The 16,292-nt window shown below is 47.1% G+C and overlaps 1 protein-coding gene across 1 annotated transcript in view; it reads left to right on the top strand.

Annotated features, from left to right (window-relative positions):
- Alk (ALK receptor tyrosine kinase) overlaps positions 1-16,292 on the top strand; it is a 716,172-nt gene that overhangs the window by 384,129 nt on the left and 315,751 nt on the right. The window contains exon 4 of the mRNA XM_006990698.4: positions 1,678-1,879. Within this exon, the coding sequence (XP_006990760.1) occupies positions 1,678-1,879 (202 nt within the window). The remainder of the gene's footprint in view (positions 1-1,677; positions 1,880-16,292) is intronic.

The following is a 16,292-nucleotide window of genomic DNA, read 5'->3' as shown; positions in this document are numbered from 1 at the left end:
GAACTCTGGAACCATCAGTACCCCAGTAGTCTCCTTCTCTTAGAAGTGAAGGGTTGTATTATATGGCATGCCCAGCTCTGAATCTGGGGTACCAATCTCTTTTCTTGTGTTCTGTGCCCATGACAAGAACAACCCCCTCCACTGTAAAGTGAGGGTTAGATATAGATCATGTAGTGAGAGTTATAGAGCAGTTTTCCAAATGCCCATACCTCATTCTGAAATGTTTTCACAGATATAGAGTGCAGATTGTAGCACTGACCCCATGTCCTCCACCTGGCTCAGGAGCATCCTCATGCTCCTTCCATCCTTATTTTAACCTTAAATTACTTTTACCTACTTTTAGCATGCTGCAAGTCTCCAGTTCTTGGAGCAAGACCATCTTTCTCAGGCTATTGCTCCTGGTAAGGATTCCACTCTCCCTTCTCCGCTGTTCTTCATCACAGACCATTAGTTCATTTGCCTGGTTGGTAAATTGAATTGTGTAGAAGGAAAGCTTGGCCGGTACCAGAGGTGGTTTAAGAAGGCTGAGCCCTCGTTAGCTTGTTCTCACGAGGGAAGTCATGGGCCAAGAAACTAAGTCTCTGCTGCAAAAGGAGCAGCATCTACTGGTGGAAGAGCTCAATGCAGAAGCGCTCCAAGTAAAAGGGATGCATTGCCGGGACTGCCTGGGACAACAAAACACTACCGTGCTTTTTATGCGAACAGCAATCTTCAGGAATGTCTGTGTCTTGTAGGTCATCCTGCCTGTGCCGCTAGAATCCAGCTGGTCCCAGAAGGAACTGCTGCCACAAGTGTGGAACCAATGGACATTTCTAGGGCTTGTGGAAACCAGTTGCACAGTCACGTGACTCAGAGACTTGTGATTCTCAAACAGAGCTCTGGAGATGACTGAGTTCAGCTAGACCTTCTAAACCTTCTAAACCCAAAAGCTAAGGGAGTTGTTGTTTTGCCTAAATTCTCTTAGCTACTAAGCAAAAAGAGAATTCCTTTGAAATAGATGCTCCTATTCCTGTTTCATAAATAAAAACAAAAGCAAACCAACAAAACCACCCCCAAGGCTCCAAGACATAGAGCCAGTTAAGTAGGGAACACTAAGCTTATGTCTTAGTGTTCTATTGCTGTGAAAGAGACACTATGACCACAGCAACTCTTTAAAAAGAGAGCATTTAATTGTGCTTGTTTACGGTTTCCGAAGTTTAGTCCATTACATCATGGCGGGGAGCCTGGCGGCATGCAGGCAGACGTGGTGCTGGAGAAGTGGGTTAGAATTTTACCTCCAGATCTGCAGGCAGCAGGAAGAGAGAGACATAATCACTGGGCCTGGCTTGTCCTTTTGAAAACCTCAAAGCCCAGCTCCAGTGGCACACCTCCTCCAACAAGACCACACCTCCTAATCCTTTTGGAACAGTTCCACTCCCTGATGACCAAGCCTCTAAATCTAAGAGCCTATGGGGGCCATTCTCATTCAAATGTCCTGAGTTATTATCAAGGCCATGTCCCTACTCGCCATCCACCTCCTCTGGGATGGACTATTTTCAAAGAGACATTGAGAGAGGACAAATGGGTTGGGTGTGTCTCTGAGTCCACTGCTGTTGACCTTCATACCCTTTGGCAGAACTGTTCCTTGCCCTCCTGCTTGGATGTATCTTCAGATTCGCTCTCCTTTCCTCTTTCCAGGCTCCTTCCTCCTGCTGAACACCTCTGCAGACTCCAAGCACACCATTCTGAGCCCGTGGATGAGGAGCAGCAGTGAGCATTGTACGCTCTCTGTCTCAGTGCACAGACATCTCCAGCCCTCCGGGAGATACGTGGCCCAGTTACTGCCGCACAATGAAGCTGGAAGAGAGATCCTCCTGGTGCCCACTCCAGGGAAGCATGGGTAAGTCTTTCCCAAGGTCCAAATTGATTTTTTGAGAAGGTGATTTGGCTTTGGAATGCACATTTCCAGACTCTGACATCTACTTAAGACACACAATTGTCCTTTAATGGGTCGGTCCAGATTGAACCATTACTGCTAATATCCCCCAGGTAGTGGCTTGGGCCTTGATCTGTGGGTCCCCCAGACTGCCCTGGCTAGTGGTCCTTCCAAAGGCCAGAGGACCAGCTGTCAGACTGGGCACTTAATGTGTGGATGTTAAAGATATTCATGCCCTGAGGTCCAGATGGAGCCAAGGAGCAAACAGCTAAAGAGAATGTTAAACAGCTGCCATGAAATCAATTTAATATGCCAGAAAATGGGTTTTATCAGCAGAACGTGTGCAGGGGAGGGAAAAGACAAAATAGTGTAGCCACCCAAGCAGATCCTATGAGACCATGCAGCCTGAAAAATAGGATTAGTCAAGGACACAGCCCAGTGTTAACCCAACGGAGATTAGAAGAGAGCTTTGTTCTAGAACTTGCCAGATGTGTACAACCCTTGTCACCCAAGGCCGACACCAGGGAAATCTACTCAACTTTCTGGAAGTGTGACTTGCTCACTCAGTGATCCATCATGCCTCTACCAGGAATGACATGGGAAAGCCACTTGACCGAGGCTGTCCGCCTTTTTGTCTCCATCCTTTTCATAATTTTATAAATAGCATGGCAAGGTCTCAGCTCCAAGTGGCCATGCATTTCATGACTCTTTGGTGAGCAAGGGTGACGATCCCTCTTTGTAGTGATTACATTGGAAGAATTCCGATTTTCTCCCAAGGAAACAGCTCTTGGGAAGAGTCCCTCTTGACTGATGGCTGTCACCCAGCTTCTATCCCCTTGGTGTGCATACATGGAATCCTGACAGTTGCTTTTCCAATGAGGCTATGAAATTTCCCCAGTAGTCTCTTTGAAGTCTGTCTCTCATCCCATGCTCATGACCTATCTCTATTCAGTTGTGTCTAGAAGAACTGCACGCCACTGGATTTCCCAACAGGAATGAAATCTTTTCTTATTTTATTCTTATTCCTTAGTTGTATTTGTCCTTTCACTGGCCATGGCGAGAATGTCACAGACCTGAACTCACAGGAACAGTGGTCACCTGCACAAGATCATGACAGTTAAAATCCAGCATGAGTGGGAGAGGGGCCCTGAGCCCTGAGCCCTGGCTGAGGAGTTATTGGCAGTTGATGGTTATTAGGGGAAGAAAATTCACTTTCCTTTTGGGGATATGGCCACTGGTGGGTTCCCCATGTTGGAGTGTAAGGCCCCACACATGTGTACATATAGGCAGTACCAATTGGACTAGACTCAGTGGAGGGAGGGAGGGAAGAAGGGAGGGAGGGAGGGAGGGAGGGAGGGAGAGAGAGAGAGAGAGAGAGAGAGAGAGAGAGAGAGAGAGAGAGAGAGAGAGAGAGACACTGAGACCAAGACAGAGATCTGGGAAGGATATGTGCAGGGATGGGGGTCTATGAGAACTTGGAGACAGGCTATGGAGGGCATATATGATCATGACACATAGGATTCATTTAGAAATTACTTCTAGTAGCAGAAAGGATGCTAATCCCATAACTAGACTCACATCCATCTTTTGGTTTTCTGAAATGCCTCTTTGCGTCTCTTGCTCTACTCCAGTCACGAGACATAAGGAGTGTCGGGTGCCTGAGCTGCCTTGTTGTTTTGGACAAGTGGTTCTCAGGAACTAGGCCTTTTTCCAACCTAATGTTCTTTTCCAGCAGAAAGACAAAGGATAAGGCCTCCATTCATTGGCAGGCATGGCCAGTGGTAACCTCAGAACAGGCCTGCCTCATTGGTTGATGATTTTGATGTATCATTCCCAGTGTGCCCTCTTCAGGCAGCCTGGTAGAGACCAGAGAGTGCTGCTTGGAGCCGCTGAGCCTCCAAACAATGAATCCCTAAGGTTCTGTGGGTTGAGGCAGAGAATCCCTGATGTCTAGGTGGCTGGAGTTGGAGATCACCCTGAGAGACAAGCCTACAATACTGAAAAGTGTGAGGGAATGTCAACACTTCCCATATGGCGGTGCTAATGTCCTTGTGGCTTAGAGTCAAGAAGACAGTGCTCCTCTCTGATGACTACCCAAAAATATTTGCTTCAGGATCTTCCTGTGCTCATCACAGCCAAATGACTTCCCATTTAACAGCTGGAAGAATGCATGCAGATAGAAGAAATAGAAAGTGGCATTAGCTGAACTGGATACACAGAGAGAGAGAGAGAGAGAGAGAGAGAGAGAGAGAGAGAGAGAGAGAGGGAGAGAGAGAGAGAGAGAGTGTTTGTGTTCTTTCTAGTAAAGCTGAAACCCACTGAAAATTGAGACTGTGTTGGGTGGAGAGTAGGGGATGAGGAAAACCGAGAAAGAGAAATGAGGTAACAGAACCTTGCAAAAGACACCAGCTTTTAATCCTCTAGCTCAGTGGTTCTCAACCTTCCTAATGTTGCAACCCTTTCATACAGTTCCTCATGTGGTGGTGACCTCCCAACCATAAAATTATTTCATTGCTACCTCACTACTGTAATTTGCTACTGCTATGAATCATGATGTAAATATCTGATATCCAGGATATCTGATGTCGTCGTGACCCGTAGGTTGAGAATCACTGTTGTAGTTCCTCAAGACAAACAAGCCTGGAACCATGTGTTGCTAATACCTTCAGGGGCAGCCTTCCCTTTGCAGGTGATAAGACAAGGAAACCACTACCCCACGGTGTAGCTAGGCTATGAACTTCCTTAAGGCTGCCATAGCCACCAAGCTCAAGATCCTCTCCGCTGTCCAATGTGACCTCCTCCTGATCACCAGAGGTGTTGAGCTGCCCTCTGCAGGATGTAAACTGAGACAGGAGAGGGGAATGAGGATTATGCTGAGGCGGATCTGGTGATGTGGACCCCCATATCTAGAGACCTTGTCCCTATCCTAGGCTCAAGAATCTCAGGTCGAGGAACGTTCTCCCCATCCTTGGCACAGCCATTGTGGACTTCAGTGATGCACAGGAATAATTCCAACTTTAAATTAAACATGCCTTGGGCCAGCTTCTGGCTTCCAACTAGATCAATATGAGGAGAGTATGAGGTGTCAGCACAAGGGACAATCAATAGCCCATTCTACTGCATCGAGGAGTTCTGTTCTCCTGGGCATCTTAGCAACTTGGCAAAGACAAGGCCCTTGTCCAGCAAATCAGAGAGCTCTGGATATTTGTAAGTTAGATCAGGGTCTCTCAGCTTCATGTTACTGACATTTGGGGCAGAAGAATTTTTTTTTCTTAAGTGGGGCTATCCTGCATTTTCTACCAATGGCCCCAGCCTCTACCAAACTAGGTGGCATCAGGACACTGGCACCCCCTCCCCGATGTGCCAATCAAAAACATTCCCAGATATTTTCCTAAATGTTCTATCTCAGCAAAAAGGTCCACGCTGAAGACCAATCAGTTCTATGGAGCATTGTAGAGCTGGGAGAAACTGTGAGAGTGGCCTGGTTCAAACTTCTCAATTTATAGATTTAGTAACTAAGCCCAGAGAGGAGAAAACTTGCTTCACGTCACATCACAAGATTTATTTTGTCAAGTTGAGTGTCTGCAATGTTGCCCTCATGACAGTGTGTCAGTCACTGTGGTTGGTCATGGCTTACAATGACATGTAAAGCCTAGTTCATACCCTTGAGTAATAACACAGGTATGGCTACAATTTATTCAGTTCCTTCCAGATGTACTGGCCAGTCACTGCTGCATCCCTTTCATGCATTTTCTTACTTAGTGTTTATAAAAACACAATGAAGTATATTATTGCTGTCATCTCCCATATTGCAGACAAAGACACCCGGTGAAGCCAATTAACCCTCCTGAAGTCAAAGGCTGGGCAGTATGGAGGTGCTCTGAACCCATCCAGCAGCCAGACTTGAGAGCATTTTCATCCATTGCTGTAAGGGCTCAATCGGGTCATAGTAGTTCAGCAGGAAAATCATAGTTCAAGTGCTGTGTTGGATGAGAAGTCCTGAATTTAAAATCCTATCTTGCTCTTCACTGATCAGCTTTGATAAGATCAGAGAGCTCTGGACATTTGGAAGTTAGAGCAGGGTTCTCTCAGCTTCATGTTACTGGCATTTGTTAAGACCACAGAGGTACAAAGAGGATACAAGATCAACCCCACTACCGACAGTGTTCTGTGAAAGAGCTTTTTCCCTTCAGGCAAATCCCAGGTCTTCTTAAGTCTTTGTTTCCTCCTCTGTACGTTAGGAATGCTGCTGCTGATGCTTTCCATGTGCTGCTGTGGGGTCCCTTCAAGGATGGGGACATTCTGTCTGTGGGATGTAATGAAAGTCGGGGGCGGGGTATGCTTAATATCCTAGTATGGTCTGTTCTGATAGAGATGAATCTGGTGCCTGCTTATGGGGTCCTGCCAGAAGAACCAGTGGCTTACATCACCGAACATTCACTCCCGCAGTAACATAGCACTCAGAACAACAAGGGGGACAAGTGACAGCCCCGTGATGGTGGCCTCGATGATTACAAGTGGGGCTGGCTTCCTCTCATAACAGGCGAGGGTCCTTTGTAGACCGGTCGCTGGAAAGCGACAGTCAATGTTTGCTGGGAGGGAATAGTGATCACTAAGTCAACTGGAGAGAGCCTGGGTCCTCTGAGGAGCAGGCTAAGGACTGACAATTCACACTCTACCAAGTCCCCGCAAGCCCGAGTCCTGCTTCCACGGTGGCAGCTCGGGGAACAGCAGCCCGCCTACAAGCATTTGGAGGCAGAGGAAAGGCAGTCGGGGACGCACGCAGCTGCTCACCTCCTAGTCACCTGGAAAGCAGTAGTGTGTGTCAGGGTGTGAGCAGCCGAGTCTGCCAAGATTGCCTGGCTTTAGAAGGGCTCTCCTGGGTGACGGAGAGATGTGGGCGCAGTCTGCTCACCACCCAGCCAAGATGGCTACAGAAGCAAGGAAATGGAGAACCCAGGGCTGTCCAAACAGCCCCGGGGTCTGGCTGGCTACCCAGAGACAGAGCGCATCAAAGCTAGAGATGAGTGGTTAGTAAGTCCGTCCGCGTGGATTGAATGAGTATAATACCTATTTAATGTGGCGAGTTGTGAGATGGCGTGAGGAAAACGGCTCGCATTGTGCACGGTTGTAGGAGATACTTAATTATGCTCGATCCTTTTCCACACGAGCGTTCGTTTTCCAGCCGTGGAACGAGTGCCTTGCCTGTAAGACGCGCCAAAGATGGCGGAGCCACAGAGCACATGGCCGTGGCTTTCAAGGACCATCCAGCCCGTTAATGAAAGCAAGTTTCAAATAGCAACAGCTTTGTTGTAGAGATAGTAAGATGCTGGGCCAGATTTTGCCTCTGCCCGGTGAGCTGCCCGCTGTACCGTGCTGCCCCGGTGATGTGTTTTAACAAGATCGATCCTGCAGCAATCGGCTGTGCGTAGCTAGTGCCCTCCTGGGTTCTGGAACATAGGCTTAAGGGCTTGTGGTGTCTGAGGCTGTAGGGGAGAATTTCCTGGGCTCTTTCCCAGACATCCATCTCAAGTCCCCCTGCCTCTCTAAGCTCGCAGATTTCTCCTGCAGCCATGACTATCTGGGGATTTTATTATGTGTGACCAGAACTCCACAGTGTGTGAAGGGAACAATTGGTCCCCAAGGGCGTAAGAGTTGCCAATCACTTGAATTGCTAATACTTGAAAGACATACATCTAAAGGATGTGTTGATATTGAGGTTTGAGCCCAGCAAAGCTGTCAGGAACATCTCAGTGCCAACATGCCTATTACAGAAGATGGGCGAGTGTGGAGATGCTCCTCTGTGCAAACCTTCCCTCACCTTTCTACAGACATTAGTCCTAGTGCCAGAAGAGACTGAAGCCCAGAGTCGCCATCAGTTTCTGGGTGCGGAAGTTGAAGCCTAGTAGCATGATGTGATGTCAGAGGTTAAACTGCATGCTTATGTCAGAGCCAGGACTCAATATCTCTCCTCCGTGCTCTTTCCTGTCACCCTCCTGGCTGAATAGCTGTGACTGGAAAGGCCCAAATCCATATCCCTCGAGTGAAAATCTGCAAATACCTGCTCAAGTGTATATCCAGACTGGATGCCATTCTTACTTAGGCAAATCTGGTCTGACCCAAGATCCCAGCTTTAAAAAGTAGTAATGATACTACCAGGGAGATACGCCAGATGTATTAATGTAACCCTAAAAGAGATGGGCATTGGAGGCATAGTCTGGGTCCTGATTCTCTCTGTGGTTTGCAGTGTAAATAACCACAGCTCTTCCAGCTTGGGTGTTTCACCTCCTCTAGAGGGCATCACAGGGACACTCGGCTGCCATTCAACATCCATTCTGTACCATCATCCCTTTCTCCAGATGCTATCCAGATCTGGGTCAACGGTTCTCTCCATCTCTCGGCCATTGGTCCCTCCTAGCAACCACAGGGACAATTCTTTCTACCTTTCCACGGGGACCTTCCCTCCCCAGCACACAGAACCCTGGCTTTTCTTGGAAGCTGATAGGGCGGGATATCTCATGGGGCTGAGTGAGGGGTGGTCCCAGAGAAGCACTCAAGTGGAAAGATGCTTTAGGGCACCCCCTTCTGAAAGGAGTTGATTGCTCTTCCAGAGTTGTGCTGGGGTTAACTTCAGGCTTCCCCGGGCACTGTGGCAGGCCTGGCCAAGGCAGAGCAATCAGAGCCTGTAGCAGTCAGCATCCTGCCAGAGTTCTCCTCAAATCCTGTCTGCATGATGAATGGGATCAGGAATAAAAAAAAAAAGGTGATCATTTATTGAAATTGATGCCCTCGAGTGGCAGTGTCACAATGATTTAATTTGAGGCCCAGCTTTTTCTTACTTTCAAAGTCATTCCCGGTGTCAGCTCCTCTCTCTTTCCCCTTGGTCTGAATAACACACTAATAAATATACAATAAGGGCTTTAATGTCTGCGTGATTTACACTAAAAAGAGAGAGCCACTCAAAGGCTTTAAAGATAATTTTTAAAAAGCCTTAAAACTCACACCCTGGCTCGTCAGAGGCATATTTCCTGGATACTCTAGCTTAGAAACAATCCTGAAATCAGAGTTCTCTGAGAACAGGTGGTTATAGAACGCTGTACCTGAGGGCTCTTGGGGCCTGTGGTCCACCCACAATGGAGAGCTTGGGTGAATCTGTGTTTCTCAATAAGACGACAATAATTACTCTACCCCATGGCTCCTTGTGAAGGTCGAACTAGACAAGGTGTGGAACCTATCTAAACTGCTCTCCCGCCTCTTCTAAGTGGTCCAGGGATGCTCTTCCTGTAGGCTCACCGTGGTTAGGGGACATAAACATGGTCAGAGCCAAGATATGAATTCATTTCCCTCATCCTTTGAGTGACTAACCAGGCTCTTTGTGATGGAGTCCAACTTACTGTGCCCGGATTCACCCTGTTTCTCACCATTTTGGGTAACAATGTTGCGGCAACTTTTCAAATGTTGAAATTCTCTGTAGGAACTGGTCTACCCTCCAACACGGTAGATCTGAAAATCTGATGACAGAAATCAGAGCCATGCCTTCTAAAATCTTCAAATAACTGAGTCCTATCCTCAACTAGTTATATAATTTTATTCACCTTCAAGTGGGGCATGAACATGTGTAATTTTAGAAAACTCACTGGGAACTCCATTCTACATCAAAAAATAAGAATCATAGTTTTCATCCTGGCTTAATTGCTTGGTCATGTAAGCTGATAGCTTTACATAACCACCTGACAGAGCATTAAGGAGAAAAGAAAATGCTGGGGAATGTGGGGTGGACCGATGTAAGGCAGGTAGTCCTGTTCTTCCACTCATAGGCAGATGCTCTAAGACCCAACTGTAGCCCAAGCTTGACTGTGCAGTCCTCAAACCAGGACAGCTGGGATGTACTTGAGTCCTGAATCTGACTTATCTTTACTGGTGGCTGTACTCACAAATCCTTCCAAAAGGATTTTCAGAGCCCCTGAGAAGCTGGGTGTCAGCGGAGGTAAGAGAGTCCAGACCTGTTGGTTTCAGAGAAAATCTCTTCCCCATCTATGTATTTATCCAACCATCTATATAGCCCTCATGATGAGTGCATTCATACTAAATATCTACATATCTATCATCTAACGGTATGTGTGTATTATTTCTCCATCTCTCCATATATCCATCTGATGTTTTTCTGTTGGCTGAGTGGCTGCCTATGAATCTACTGATACTTTAATTATTGTCTGCCACCCCAGTCAGTGCCCCACCAGCCACTCAGTGCTTGGCCTGGTGGGACTTCCAGTCCTGCAGCCCCAGGTCTGCTGTGGCCACCATATGTAGGTTTAAATTAAGTCTCTATTGTTCTGTTATCAATAAGACTCAGAAGTCAAAGGCTGGAGTGAAAACCTACTAGCTCAGAGAGGCTGAGTAGCAACTAGTTGACCTTACTTTTTGGCAGGAGACACCACAAGACACATGTCTCTTCCCTCATCCCAGAAATAAGAGGAGGCTCAAACTTCAGCCCCTGCCCTTTTCTTCCTGTGTGAATTCTCTGTCCAAATTGCTGACTTCTCAAATGGCCAATTCTGGTCAGCTAGTCACTGGCTCTGCCCCCTGATTCGAGGTATAACTTTATTGGGCAGTCTCAGGAGTGTCAGAGTGCAATCAAAAATATCTCACAGCATCCATCTATATACTTATTCATACATCAGGATTTCATGTGTTGACTCCCATCTGGACCCCCGCTACACAGCCCCTTATTGTGTTCTTTGGAGGCCGAATCTCACCAGCTAATAGTTCTAGTGAGAATCTTCTGTGCTGTGCCTATTTAGTTTACCAGGTACATCAGCATCCACTAACCCATTTCACCTTCACTCTGATTCATCATGCACATTATTCTCATTTTATAGTTGAGTAAGCTGAACTCAGAGAGCTCTGTGATTTGTCTGGAGTCACAGATGGCACAGGGGACCACTGTTTGCTGGGCTCATTTCCTTTTGTCTTGCCATTGCCCCCAGAGGGCCTTGCAGTGATGTCCTGGCCCCGTGCCTAGCTCTGAGGAAAGAGGGAACGGTTCTCATCCATTAGCAAAAGCTCTTCTCTCAGAAACTCATCTAATGCTGAGCCGCAGCCTTGAGAGTGGAAAGCTTGGCTTGCACATCTCTTACCTCCCCCGAGGCACTTGGCATGGTGTCTCGCACATAGTAGGCTTTCAGTGATAGCCGAGTAGGTGGATGTAAACACAGTTCCACAATGCAGCACTTTTAAAAGCTGCGCTCTGGATCTAAAGTTAATGTTAAGGCTCAGCCGGAGATTACAGAAGCGTGTTCAGTCAATGGGAAGATGGAAAGTCCTGTCTCCCGCCCTCCACTGCCACCTTAGGATAGATATGTGTTCTTCCCTGGGCCTCAGGAAGCAGCTGTCAAAGTGCACCTCAACTGTGAAGGTTGCCACTAACTACAAAGGACAATTCCTTTCCTGACAGGTAGAACTTTTACTCGCGATTGCTTTCATTGGCAGGCGTCAAAAAAATATAATATAATAAATGAAAAGACCATCAGCTTCTGCCAGCTTTGACCTTCGTGGTTTGACAGCCAACGGCTTGTAGTGAGGGCCTTTTGAGCTGGCTGCTCTTGTTTTCTTACTCTGCCCTGGATAGTTGATGGATTGAACCCCAGAAGGATGAGAGAACTGTGGATACTTGGAACCCTTGACTTGTCAGAAAGGCATCTTGGCAAATCCCGTAATGATAAATAGGTGTTGTATACAAAGAGAAGTCAAAATGGATTGAGAGAATCACGTCTCACCTCAACAGTGCTTATTGAAGCTCACCATTTCCCAGCAGGGACAGAGATATTAGAATAAATAGAGGAATTTCGGTGATAGCCCACTGGGGGCAAAAAGATTCTCTCATTCGTTCATCAATTCTGACAACAACGGTTTATGATTTTCCTCAGCCACTGGCATTGCTGGGGCACTGATGGTGCTTGCGGTTTCTAGGAGCTGGATAGCAGCGGATATTGAAATTCTGTGAGGAGACGTTTGCGAAGGTTTGTTTCGCATAGGTGCTGCGGGACTCCTGGTGGTCGTTAGGCAACACAGCCCAAAGAGCTGTCTCTAAAGGGCCAGAGGGCATGGTCAGGTGACAAAGAGATGAAGGCATCTGGCCCAAAGTACAGGTGTGCAAGAGGCCGGGCAACCTGAGGAGGTAGGTGATGAGCTGGGACATCCTTTGTGTTTGTTACTTAGAAACTTCCCATCTATTCCCTGATCGGTCTCTTGGAGTTCTTATTCTTTCCTGGGCTTGTATGGCAATGAAGCCCTTAGCTGTTCACAGAGGCTACTTCAAGGAGTCTATTCTCTGGACCCACAACACCAAGCCTGCGCTTGGAGCCAATGGCCTGGGGTAGAAGCTGAAAGGACCACTGTTGGGTCCAGGTGCTGTCCTCATTGGCTCTCTGCTGCTGTCTTCCTTTCCAGTGAGAACTCCAGGTACCTACGGATGATGCACAAATGCAAGAATATCTCACCATAATGCAGATGGATCCCTTATCTTCATTGAGGTTGGCTCAGATTCCAGATGTTTCCTATTGTCCCTCCCTTCCCGCTGTTGCAGGAATAGGGAGTTATTTTTCATAGCTTGATCTCCCTCTACCCTGTTTCACGAGAGAATCTTGTGTATCCTTCAGTACCTAGTACAATGTCTTCTTTCTGAAAAGACCTCGTAGTGTTTCCCAAATGGTATTGAAAACTGGTGACACCTTGCAGCCTTGGGATCCTCACATCTAGTTACTGACCTGCCCCCAATATGGTCTCCTGTTGGCTTCTAAATTCTCACACATGAAGGATCTGGCAAGGACAAAGTTACCAGCTAGAGAGAGCCAAGACCTGTAGCCTGAGGGGACAGCCCTCTTCCATCCTGCATTCTCCTTAATTTGCATACAGAAAACCAGTGAGAAGGAGGATGTAGTGGACCTACTCACGACTTATTCTCCATTCTCCAGCATCAGACCCTGTTCTAAGCCTCTTCCAGTAAGGATGCTGAGAGGTCTTCCCAGCATCACACAGCCGGTGTGAAGATTTGCATTGAACCCACACCATCCAATGCCACATTTTATGCTCCTAGTCACAACCCTTTGTGTCCCTCCCACAACGCCAGCTGTTAACTAATATTAAACCATTACCAACCATTACTTATTATTAAGAAACCCCAGCTGCATATTACCTATATATAGCATAAATGCAGTCCTTCCTCTTCAAAACAAAGGGCGAAATTCAAGAGAGTTGTCTCACAGAGGAGACCGATTTTGGAGAGGCAGCAGAGAGAGGAACGCGAACCAACAAGCATGATACCTGTTCTGCTGGAGGCGTGGTCCATCTAAGGAACCAGGTCCCTGCTCTCTTGTCTCCGCTGGGGTAGTTCCCCTCGCCTTTCAGAAGCCAAGCCTGCCTATGCTGGGGACAAAATGGGATAAAAGAGTCACCGGCATTTTTTTATTTGAAGCAAACTGTCTAGACAGCGGATGGTTGTGGTGGTTCCAGGGTCGGAAACAGAAGTCCTGTAGCCCACATGGTAGCCCAGCTGGACTTACCATTCATTCCTAGCCTCAAAGCAAATCTCTTTGTTTCTTACTGCCTAGCCTGCTTCTGGGCGCTCCTCTTCCCCTTCTGTTTTGTTTATAGCGCTGTGCAGACATGCCTCACTAAACTCTGGGCTTTGGCAGAAATGCCTTCTCTTATGGTTCAGAGCCTTAGTTAAAAGCTGTAGCCACCATGGGATTTCAAATTTAAAAGGCTTCGCGAAGTCTGCAAACAGAGTTGGTGCCGTGTTTACTCCTGGGAGAATTTTACATCACTAAGCTCAGCGAATGAGCAGCCCCACAGCTTTCAAGTTACTGGTCTCCACTTTGCCAGTGGGTAAGGGGTTTTTGATAAGAGAGGGGAGGACACTTGGGGAAGGCCACGACTTCCTAAGATTAGGTGGGGGTCCAAGCATGAGAGTCACTACCATCTACCTAGAGTCAGGAGCTGTCAGAGAACTGGGTCTTCCTACCCCACAGTTCAGATGCCATGTGCATAATGGGCTTAGGGAAATTAGATGCGTTCTGCCCCTCACCCCTGTTCCCACTTTTGTGTGTGCAGATGTGCAGATGTGTACCATACATCTGGAGGTCAGAAGTCAACTCAAATATTTTTCATCAGGAGCCATCCACCTTGGAATTTGTTGTTGTTGTTTTTAAGATAGCATCTTCCACATTATGGCCTGTAGCTTACCAATTAGGCTAGGCTTGCCAGCCAGTGGTCCCAGGGAATCAGGCTGTCTCGACTTCCACTGTGCTGGGATGACAAGCACAGACTCCCATGCCCAGCTATTTGCATGGGCACTGGGGATCCAGATCAGATCCTCATGCTAGTGAGATAAATTCTTTGCCTAAAAGGTGGTACCCAAGGAGGAAGCCACAGCAGCCTGAATTATCTCCTGCTGTTAATAAGAACGATAATTGAAGTCCTTAGAGTAGCTGCAGAGACCCTTCCCGCATGAAGTCTCCAGATGGACCAAGTGGAGACTGTGGGAGCAGAGCAGGTGGGTGTTGCAGCCTGTTCATCTACGCCCAACCACTGAGTAGACACTTGCTCGAGACCACTCAGTGGACACCTGCCCAACACAGAATCCTATCTGAACTTTTTTTCTTCAGCACAGCTCCCAAAGCCTTGGTCTGGTTGCCCAGCTCTCCCTGAGCCTAGCTCAGCCCGTTTCTTTGGACTCTTCATTCAGATCAAACCATTCTGTGTTGTCCACATAAAGCAAAAGCTTCAGGCCTCCTTGATCATCAAGAACAATCCCCCTGCTTTAAGAAGACGTGCTTCAGCCTCCTCCCCACAAAGCCTTTCTAGAGATCTCAGACCCATGCATGCAGAGTTGATTATATTTTCCTTTATGTGATCATTTCCCGCCTATGCCACATCTCTATTAGAGTTCTCACAGCACTCGGCCACATTTATTCTTATCAATTAGGCTCCTTCAAAGAAGGATGGTCATTATTTCCTCTTCATACTTCTAGCGCAGTGCTCAACCCAGTATGTGTTCAGAAAATGCTTATTAAATCAACAAATTCCTAAGTTAATTGGACCAGAAACTCTTTGAGAATAGAAACATGGTGTTAAGGAAAATAAAATGCACCCAAATCTCATCTTTATGCTCCATAAAAGCTCACTTCCTTCTGTCTCAGAACAAGATACTGTGTTCACAGTCATGGACACAGTGACTGCCCTCAGGCATCACCTCCCCGTAGCCCTGGCCATCCCACACTGGCAGGCCAATGCTGGCCATGCTACGGAAATGGATCCTTAACATCCCTAGGATGTGCTCTAATCACCTATGCTGTGCGTACTTCCGTCTTCCCATTCTTTGGGTTATTTCCTGTATATTTCCTACTCTCCCATTCAAGGCATCTACTCGGGATTCCCCTTCCCCCTCCCTCGCCCTGTTTCCCATTCCTGAGTTTACTAGTCTTTATATAACCACTTAACCACACCGACTCCTGTTGAGGGTTTTATTTTTTTTTTTTCAGACAAGCTAAGCTGAATTCCAATTACCTTCTTTCCAACTGTTCCTTAAATATTCCCTTCATTATTTTGCTCTTCTCTCCCAGGACTAAAATTCCTCCCTGCCTGCACGAAATTACAATCAGTATTCTATTAAATGTTTACCTACAGACCTCAGAGTGACTCCCCTGGATTGAGTTTCTGGTCTTCCTTGCTCTGATTTACCCACCCTCCCCCAGGGGACTCTCTTATCTACCTAGTCATCCTCTTCAAAGACTTAGATTATTTCCATGTCCAAAAGAAGGAAAGAAAAGAAAAACAAATCCTTGCTTCTCTGTCATCTTTCTTGCTCAACTGTCTGTCACCTTGTCCAGCTTAGGGATGGTCTCTGGGGTTTGTACAGCTTGCCAAGTGCAACTATTTATGGCACACGAGCCAGGAGATTCAGTGATTGGCAAAGCCAGAGTTCTGACGGAAATAAACCCCCTGTACTATATATCTACAACCCCAGGGTCCTGGTCCTGTGGCGGCTTCTCCAATCTCACATTCCCTTGTGACTATGTCTGAGTTCGAGGCAGGGTAGAACTTGAAAATTATTTCAGTTGAGGCATCTTGAGGCATGAAGGAAAATAATTGAATTCCGCCTCTTTCTGCAACCCTGAGCCCATGGAAGAGCCTTTTCCAGAGCTCAGTTCTGACTTGCCTGGCCTCAGCCAGTAGTGTGCTCATCAAAGCTCACCTTTGACTTGCCCTAGCCAGTAGGCTGCCAATCATGTTGCAAAATAGATCGCCCCTCTGCAGATCAGCTGAGATAGCTCCTTGGAAAAGCCTGATAGTGGTCCCTTGGCTATGAAACGTTAGA

This window comes from Peromyscus maniculatus, chromosome 22 (assembly GCF_049852395.1).
Source record: "Peromyscus maniculatus bairdii isolate BWxNUB_F1_BW_parent chromosome 22, HU_Pman_BW_mat_3.1, whole genome shotgun sequence".
Taxonomy (NCBI): Eukaryota; Metazoa; Chordata; class Mammalia; order Rodentia; family Cricetidae; genus Peromyscus; species Peromyscus maniculatus.
The sequence above is the reverse complement of the archived record's forward strand: the minus strand, read 5'-3'. Positions and strand labels throughout refer to the sequence as shown.